The sequence below is a fragment of the Nestor notabilis genome, unplaced genomic scaffold (genome assembly GCF_000696875.1).
Source record: "Nestor notabilis isolate BGI_N333 unplaced genomic scaffold, ASM69687v1 scaffold24356, whole genome shotgun sequence".
Classification (NCBI taxonomy): Eukaryota; Metazoa; Chordata; class Aves; order Psittaciformes; family Psittacidae; genus Nestor; species Nestor notabilis.
In genome coordinates this window covers 1-10,027 of record NW_009931776.1, presented here as the reverse complement: position 1 = coordinate 10,027, position 10,027 = coordinate 1, and the positions used below count along the sequence as shown (strand labels likewise).

Here is a 10,027-nt window from a genome sequence, read left to right as displayed (position 1 = left end):
TTGTTTGACCTTTACATGTCATTCCTGGGGTCAAACTGAAGCAAGTGAGACACCAGGAACTTGACCTTAATAAATGTGTAATTAGGCCTGTGTTGCTCTGACACTCCCAAAGCACTTGTTAAATAAAAAAAACCCTCCAAACCACCAAAACAAACCAACCAACCAACCAAACAAAAAACACAACAAAGAAGTAAAAAACAAACACAATAAAATTTATTAGGATCTTGGCATAAGGTCATGCTTACACAAGGAACCAAGTATCTCAAATACAGGTTGGTTGCAGTCCTGGGTGATGCCAGGAATTGCCATTGCAACAGCCTTTGTAATGGCATCTTCAGTTGAATCAAATGAGACTCCCACTCTTCTGCTCACTTACAATCTACCTGCCCCACGATGATTACATAGGAATCAAACAACACATACGAGCCAGTACAAGGAGATTATTTCAAATTTGGCACATTACAGCACTTCACTGAAACACCAGGCTGAACATAGTGAAAAGCTGAAGTGAAGAGCTGGGGCTGAGCTGCAATTCCTGCTTCTTAAGGCTTAAATATCTGGGCACAGTGTCAGATTAGAAAAGAACATGCTTGGTCTGGAATTAGCAGAGCCTCACCCAGGAACAGACTCAGGCCCAGTCACAGGGGAGGTGAAGGAACAGTCGAGAGAAGACTGAAGTCTATCTGCAAGATGTTAAATGATCACGTGGCTGCCAAACTTCACATGGCGTAAGCACATATGCCACCCAGACCAGGGCTAATATGGCAGCAGATGGTACCCCAGTTCCCAAAAATTCTGTTCCTAGTCTCAGCCCCTCCAGTGTCCTAAATATTTAACCCTTTCACAGGTTAAAGGCCACTTTTATATGCCTACTGAAATTAATACATTTTCATAGTTTTAAACTTTACTTTCATGCGTGTTTCAGAAAAATGATTGAGTTATGGGTAATATCTTTACATGTTCATGTGTTTCATACTTCCAAAAATTACTAGTTCTTATTGCCAGAGCATATTAAAGGTTAGCGGCAAGACTCCTACACCTACATCTACATGTCAACATGCAAGAGCCTAAATGAAAAGGTAAGTATCCACAGTAAACGGATGCTATGGCATGATTCAGTTGCTTACACAAAGGTATCTTGTGCTATCTGCAACAGACTCAACCACCCATCCCAGCCTCCAGCTGCCCTGCTGGAGTGGCATGATGCTTACATTCAGCCAAAGCAGCATATCTTAGATACAGTAGGGTGCCTCAAATACCCAAGATACTCGTTTCAGCAGATAGATCCAGTCTCTTTAAATGGCATTAACCCTGCACAACAGAGACCCTATTCAACAATCAGTTCACACATCCTTTTGAGATGCCTCTGAGACCTAAGGAATATACATTATAAAACATAAACAAAAATAGAAATTAAAAAAGGATAAAATAAAGATGAAATTAAGAATTCAAAAAAATTTTAAATTCTATGATTCTGTGACTGAAATGGTATTTATTCATGGTCTGAAACAATTATTTTCTTCCTATACCCCAATGGATCGTCTTGTGCAGACCCTAAAGCACACCCTCCCCCACTCTTTGGACACCACTATCTCAGACCTCACAGCCAGTGCTAACACTGATCCACCCCACAAGCACACCTTCATGTTTACATGTGATACATACATGTAGAGGAATCCCTGGTGGAACATACTGTACTGTGAAATCTTTGAACTGTCTCTGTACTTGCCAACAGTTGCAGGAGAATCTGCTGAGGCATAATAGATATTTGTTGATCAAATTTGGTAAGAAATAGAGCACTGGCCACAGAGGCAGCATAAACATATTTACAGAAGTAAACCATGACCTAGCACTCCACTAAAGTAGTTCCACAGTATCTATCCACTGCTTACTGGCAGTTACGTGTGGTGCATAGTTTGCTATGGAATGGTAGGTGTTGCTTGGTAATTTAAGCAACAAAGAAAATACCAAATTTTCTTTTAAGACAAGGACTGTAATACTTCAGAGTTACAGAGTCATCAAGAGGGCAGAGTTTTAACTGAAGATCAAAACAACAGGTTTACTCCAGTGTTGTGCTTCTCCAGAGCCCCCAAGCATTTACGGAGACATAGGTTAAGTCTAGAAATCATGGAGATAGGGTCACAGTCCAGAACTTTAATGTTCTGCATCCAGCAATTGCAGAAAGAGGTAATAAAGGCATCCTTTAAGGAATCTTCTCTGATGTTAAGACCTGAGAAGCATGGCAGCAGGCCTAAAAAAAGGTGGGGAGAGTAGAAAGAGAATAGTTTAATGAACTGAAATACCACTTTAAATAACATTTTCCAAATTAGTAATTTTGTAAGCTTAACTAGTGTAAGAGGTTATATTTTATCATAAATAAATGAGAGCTTTCAAGACATTCTAAACAACTGGTAATTTAAAATACAAATAAAATCTTTGAAAAGAGGAAAAAATACAAAAATCAAACACCACCCACACACAAACCCCATATGATACTCTTCTTTTTACTGTATCCTGAATTTAAAAGCTTTTGTCAGTAGAAAGAAGAGAGGATGGTTGTGTTTAAGTGATATTTCTGACATGTTCAGGGCCAGAAAACACTTATTTCCTCATTCCAATATACAGATGTTAAATACAGTTGAGCAGGTAACTCCGCCACCAGTTACTCCACAGTTTAAATAAAAGTCCATCCTGAAGCTAGTGCTAGAACATGCTGAATAGCCCCGAGAAGACACCACAGAATTGGAACATGGGTCCTCAGTATCAATTTGTTAGTGTAAGAAAGAGAAAGCTTAAGAAACAATTAAATCTGACATTCATCTGAAGACTTCCAAGGTCTTAAAAAACTACGTGCCCAAAGTGAAACATGCGGATAAGATTTATCAAAATGCCAACAGCTCAAACAGATAAGTTACTCAGAGCTGCGTTCTGAATATGTAAAGATCTAAGTACTTTCAGAAAGCAGAATGCACTAGTTCTAGTGTCCAAGCTGAGGAGACATGGGATTGGTAGGCCTCAGTTTCTGTGTGTCTTGTTCTTCAACTGTTGAAGGCTGACAGACACTCCATACCTTTACAAAGTCACAGTAAAAGCACCTGAACATAATTCTGGATCATAAGTACTCTGGAAGTACCTTATACATCCACAGTAAGTTATTTAGAAGAAAACGCTGCAAGAAAATTGAAAGAAAAAAAAAGCCTAATTTACAGCTGCAAGCCTCATAAAACACTTTGAAGTTGTCAGTTACATCAAGGTGGCATGCATTCACATGAAAAACAATTTTTGGTTTTGATAGCCTGTGATTACTCAATTCACAAATAAGCAGAAAGTGGCAGAGAAGAAGAACAAGGAAAGTGAAGAGATGAAAAAAATCACCATGCAACCATATACGCGTATTAACACAGAGAGGCAGATTCTTTCAAATTTTCTTAGACAGAAATTATTTTCTGAAATACTTACAGCCTTCTCTTCCAAGGAGAGTACACCATCTACAGCCACTATCTGGTATTGGTTTTCTTTTAAGCTACCCACATATTTCCGAAGAAGTTTGAGACTAGTACCATCACCGTTTTGTTCAAGCAGTTTCTGCATTTCTTGGGAAGGACATCCCGGGTCAAACAGTAGCAAACATAAGGTTTTATTCTTCTTCTCTTCTATTCCAACAACAGTACGACTATGACCTGATTTCAAAATATCAAGCTTCAGTATTTTGAAAACACATATATCCCATTTACTTCTTCACAGTATACTACTTATTTTCAGATCAAAAAAGATATTACTTGAAATTTAATAAGTTCTTTATAAGTAAAGAGCAGATGTCAAAAAGTTGAGACGCCAATTAAATCTAGCTCTTCCATCCAATAAAAACACAAGCATTAATGTTGTTCTTACTAAATAAATAAAAGGAAATAAAGCTATGCCTTCAATTAAATGAAGAAGGAATATAAAATGCTGCTCTGAATTGCAGCACGTACAAAGAAAGATAGAGAATAGGAAGAAACCAGTGTATTGTGATACTGACCTTCATGTTGCAAGTAGATGGGTGGCTTGGAAGTACACACTACCTTTGCACCACCTTCATTACCTTCAGAATAATAATGCAAAACCCACTCAAATAAACGAGGGTGTGTACCTGTAGGGCCTGTCGGTTTGTGAAAGTCAATGATTTGACACCTACAGAACATTTAGAAGGAAAGCAACAATAAGACTTCAAGTAGGTTGGTTGTTAAAACAATTTTTCGCCTCTCAATTCCTTCCTTCTGCACCAAGAATGTTTTCTAAACACAGTAGTTCCAGGCATTAAGTGGTTGTTAACCCTTTTTATTCTTTAAATACAGAAGTAGGGGACACATAATTACAAAGCAATGCAATATATACTGTTCAAACCTGAAAAATTTACTTCATAACAAAGAAACACTGTTCAGTCTAACAAGAACTTCCGGAGCTTGCACAAATTGAAATGTTGCTTTTTTTGCTATGTGATAGATGTACACTACAGAATCCAATTAACAGCCTTCAAAATTATGCAAGTGAATAGCTGAAATTCAGATTCTTCTAGAGAAATGAAGTTTTTAATCAATGTTTTATTTTATGAGTGTGGCGTAAGTCTTCAAGTTTCAACAGTCTATGTAGTTATTCAGTTTATGTACCTGCATAAGTAGTTACACAGCTTTATGCTGTGCTAAATCAGATCTGTTTATAGGTTGCTTAGATTCACAGCCATGAAGTTGGCTTTGTCATCACACAGTTGGCAATTCTGACCTTGGAGGTTACAGCACTTAGATCAGCACATAACAACAGAAAAAGCAATACTTACTTTATCCTCAGACTGGTTAACAGTGAATAAATTTCACATGCTCCTATCCATGCTTTGGAACCATGTAATCTGTTGTTGAAGTGAGATGCCCCATGAGGATCAAATCCTTCTCTCCAGGCATCTTCAATCATGGACTGAATCTTTGGTATACTAGGAATTGCTGTAGTACCTAGAACAGAAAAGGTTTTGAATAGTCGTTACATTTACTGAAACAATCTATTAAAAATGTTCAGCTTCTTTTATAAGAGGCAGTTGACGTTACAAAGATGCACCAAAAAAAATCCTAAAGCTAAAACTTCAACCACATCATGCCTTGCCAGTATTCACCCCTACAATTCTTTCCACAGGAAGCTACAGTGCAAGCACTTAATACAGCTACAAGCATTTAATAGGTATCCTTGACCTAGTAAGCCTTGCTGTGTAAATGAAACTGTAAAACATCAATCAGTAGGTTGTCATCCAGGGTACATGAAACAAATAAGCAGTATCTTGTTTAATACCTCTCAAGCAGTCATTATACAAGCTGTTTCGCAACAGTGAGGAAAGGAGCATTTGGAAATTCCTGTAACCACAACCCCAGCCTCTGTCGCCCAAAGACGAGTGGAAGTGATCTACTCCCGCTGAAAGCCATACATGCCTCACATCTTTGTTTTCGTTCTGATAGTACTTGCATAACGCTTCAATGATTCCTAAAAGAAGACGAAATATAAAGTTTATCTGTAACATGAACTACAAAGTTTGCCATGAAACATTTTTCCCCAGCTTGGAACAGATACAGGTTAAGACAATTAATGTAAAAATTTCTAAGTGATCCTACATTACATCTAGAACCCAAATCACAAAAACAGTGGACATTACATCTACTTAATTTTGATAGTCTTTATTTTGATGAATTCATGCACTATGAAGCTTTCAAAACTCAAATTACTTTTCCATTGCTGCTACACAATGAGTATTTTAAATTAAACAATTTGGACTATATGATAAGCTGTGACATGCATAGGAACTATTAAAATGAAATAGGAAAAATAACATCACCAATAAAGCATGCCTATGCTGCTGCCACCTTCAGTGCAAGCTCTCCTTAAAACCATCAAAATACTTATGCATACTACATAATCCTTATATTCCCCTCAAATTACTTTTCCCTGAAGAATCTAAGGAAAGGTAAAGAATTCGAGAATTACTGCAAATACTGTTTTAAAAATCCACTTGCAGGATATTCCAAATCCTCTTGTGTTACATGAAAAAGCACACCTGGGAATGCTCTCTCCAATCTGTAAATGTAAATTCTCAAAGGCCCTTTATTGCCATGCTACCGTGAAAACAATCGTCCCACAGCCACGGGTTATTTTCTGAATTCCTCTCTGAAGTCTAAATCACTGCCAAGAATGAAAACTTTAAATATATTATTTCCACTCAATATATTTTATAGAAGAAATTTTATTTTACCTGTCAAGAACCAGTCGGATATTTTGTAAGCTAGAACAACTAGCATATGCTAAAAGACCTTTGAAATGTGGTCTTGGCAAGTAAAGACAAGAAAGCCTTTTAAAAGAGGCTGAGAAAACCATTGGCTCTCTTTGTATCAATTATGAAACATTCCAAAGAAGATGTATCAAGTAGATGCCGAATCCTCCCAGTGCTCTCTTGGACTTCACAATCAGAGGAACACTGCGCTCACCTGGGACCCGCTCACATGTTACTACAACTAACTGAAACAAGATAAAAAGCTACGGTAAATTTTAACAGCTACACTAAGCCAGGGACCAGTGAGTACCAAGTACAACACAAGCATACACTCAAGAACAACCAACTTGTAATAAAAAATTTGCACCTTCTGATACTTATTTTGGCCCTTAACCAGAAAACTTGGTTTCAAGGTTCCATAGGAAAAAGAAGAAGAAAAAAGTCTTCACATTAGAATAAAGATTAGAACTATACTAAGCTTCAACTTCCTTATTAGGTTAGGACTAAAATAGTATAAATTGATCTAGAAAATCAGGATTAGAACTAGGATGCAATATTAAACATTCAATTATATGCTTTCTTAAACACAGGTTTGGCCACTACAACCAAGGTCTAAAAAGTACAGTCTTAGTTATATAATTACAGCATTTTTACCTGAGGTCTTTGTTTTCCCATCATCTATACCAAAAGCCAAACTTTCCATCATGTCAGCTTTCCTTTTGTGATATTCAAAAGGCTGCATTCTTCCTCTATCAACTTCTCTTTCCATATTCTTTAGGAATTGCTGCTTGTAGCCTCCAGAATTATCCAACCCATACTGTTTCTATTAGGGACAGAATGTGCATGATTTAAATCACATTTTTTAAATGAGCCTTTACTGATTTTGAGAAGCCTCATGCACAATCACTAACTTTAGAAAGTAGTGAACAGCAAGACGCAAGAACTTCAGATTTATATTTTAGAGCCGAAGGCCAGGCTTTACTCCCGAATAGGAATGTGGGAATAGGAAAGCCATACCTAGAGGCACATCCCTCTGCTCCCTCTTGGGCAGACAGCCATTGGCACAGAGGCAGAGAGTGGCCAGGAGGTAGCGAGAGTGGGAAATGAGCCATAAAAGCTGTCAGGTGGGAGAGAGAGGAAAGCAAGACCTAGCAGGGAGTGGTCACTGGAGCAGCTGGTGGTATCCAGGAAGAGGATAGCCAGCATGCTGAGATCCTTGAGCACTCCGACAGGCAACATGCTCCTGGCTGCCCTGCAAGTATGCCCACAGTATGAGACAGCAGGCATGCTGAGGCCCCCAGTGAGAGCAGTACAACATGTCCTGTGAGCATCCGGCCCCATCCCAAGCCAGCACCACTCAAAGCAGTAAAGCCAAGTAGCTCAAGGCAGGCCTGCACCCAGCACTTGTGCCAGGATCAGCATTGCTGAGAAGCTTGTATCTTCCTGTAGCCACTCCTGCACCACTACTTCAACACAGCCTGTCTGACTGCACAGGTCTGATCTGGCATGACAATTCATGGTCAATTCAAGCTCCAACAAAGGCACATCAGCTTCTAATGGCACAACTGTTCACAAGTTTACCATTTAGAAACATGACTGTACCTGCAGCTTTTTAAATTCTTCCCTTTCTTGCTTCTCTTCTTCTGATCTCTGCTGTTTATCTTCTTCAGTTTGGAGCTGCTGAGCCAGTTCTAGATCCCTCATGTTTCCACCTAGCCAGCAATAACATTCCAAAGAGAGAGGACTTGATTGGGAGGTTAACAACGCTTTGGTGGATTTTCTTTTTTTTTTTAAAGATTCTTTTCTAAGCAGCCATACATAAACACAACCAGGCATTAAACTTAAGAGATGCATCCCACATTAATCTGAGCTATTAGCAATGAACATTAAGCAGGACTGACTGCATTCAGTTTACCAAGACTCAGAATCTTGACTTGGACACAGTTTATGCAGTTACAGGGGCAATTACTTGGCAAATAACGTGTGTACCTCTACTACTAAAAAAGCAGCTTTTGTTTGCTATGTTTCACTTCAGTGTTAGCAAGAAGTTCCAGCTTCTTGAATACCACACCCTTATTAGCGTCTAGGATCACTACCAGCAGTCTCATAACAAAACCAAATTTACGATCGGATAACCAGCTAGAGAATCTCTAGGACTTTATCAGCCATAATTTTGATTCCTTTATTGCTACAGCTAACGAATCAGCACAAGTATTTAGAGAAAATAATTGAGGAAAAAGTAGGAAGTTTTCATAAGCTACAGATTTGCAGCTTATCCCACTGGAATGTGCCAGTCTACATTCCATGTATGTAAAACTTCTATAGAACTAGAAAAAGGTATAATATGGCTGTCTTTTAAACATTCTTCACTCTGAATTTTAGTATTGGCTAACATACAATGACTTTACTTAACAAGCATGCAAAGACAAGTGTTTCTTTTAGCATGTGTAATTAGGTAGGAACTTGGGCAAGTGATTTGCTATTAACTATGTTAACTTCATTATATATGTGTCAGTTTCTTCTTAAATAAGGAAATGTTTAGTTTAAATTTTGTCTGAGATTCTATACTACAACATGCAAATACTTGTAAATGCTTTCAAGTGTTATCAAGACTGCATCCCTTGACATACCTTCCAAAAAGCGGTTTTCCTCCAAGTGCAAATCCACATGTTCTTCAAGAATCTGAATGTTTGTACAGGTAAGACTGCACATTGGACATTCGTAAAGCTGTTCATCATTTCCTGCATCTCAGGAAGAAATGCAGTTTCTTGATTAATGCAAATCCTGGGGTGGGTTTTTTGTTTGGTTGGTTGGTTTTGGTTTTTTTCTTTTTTGAGAATCACCCCCTAATTGATATAGTATAAGATAAATAAGCTTCTTAAATAGTTACCAGCAACTTTGGACAGTTAGAATAAGATTCTAACTACACTTATAATAAAACACAGTATTCAAATAAATAACAGTTTTCCTTACTACAACTTCATTGCCCAAAATATCCTTGTGGTCTCCAAACCAATGTTTAGTAATTCAAAATACATCAGTCTTGGAGCTTTCCTAGGTCTCTACCTCAAACAAAAAGCTACCTTTCCCTAACACGTTCTGCAACCACTCTACGGGATCTATAGGAAAATTCTTCACAATGAGAACAGCCATTGGAATAATCTCCATAGCAAAGTGGTGAATTGCCCAACTCTGGACACTTTCAAGGTTCAGCTGGACAGGGTGCTGGGACATCTAGTCTAGGTCATGCTTTGCCAAGAAAGGCTGGACCAGGTGATCCTTGACATCCTTTCCAAACTGGTATTCTATGATCCTGTCTAGAATGAGACTTCAACAAACAAGTCAACTTTTGTGACCGAAAGTTATATACCAAATAGGTAACAACCACTTCCCTATCACATGAAAGCATTACAGTTTAATTGATAGAGACGGCGTTATTTTAGGCATGCACAACACTGCACGTTCATCAACATTACTGCTCTGGGGCAGATCTTTCAAGCGATTCCCGCACTGCCTTCACTCGCCATCCCTTTCTAAGTGACTTCTCTCAACCGCCTTCAGTCGGGGCCCCTAATCCGCAGTCCCGAACACTCTCGGGATGCTCCAGCCACATCCCCCAGGAAGACAGCCCCGCTGGAGGAGCACTCAGGCAGCGCCCCAACACGGCGCAGTCACCCGGGCGACCAGGCCCTGACACAGCCCCAACCTCCGCGGGTCCCATGCGCGACCCTCAACCCACCG

At 38.9% G+C, this 10,027-nt stretch overlaps 1 protein-coding gene across 1 annotated transcript; it reads right to left on the bottom strand.

Moving 5' to 3' along the window:
- Window positions 1-2,203: 2,203 nt before the first annotated feature.
- ZUFSP (zinc finger with UFM1-specific peptidase domain) lies at window positions 2,204-10,007 on the bottom strand. Its single transcript, XM_010016064.1, has 9 exons — window positions 9,839-10,007; window positions 8,917-9,033; window positions 7,889-7,998; window positions 6,941-7,109; window positions 5,317-5,505; window positions 4,817-4,985; window positions 4,022-4,173; window positions 3,460-3,680; window positions 2,204-2,251 (listed from the first exon to the last, which is right to left on the bottom strand). Exons 1-9 carry the CDS (start codon window positions 10,005-10,007, stop codon window positions 2,204-2,206), a joined length of 1,344 nt encoding a protein of 447 aa, XP_010014366.1.
- Between the last annotated feature and the right edge of the window lie 20 nt (window positions 10,008-10,027).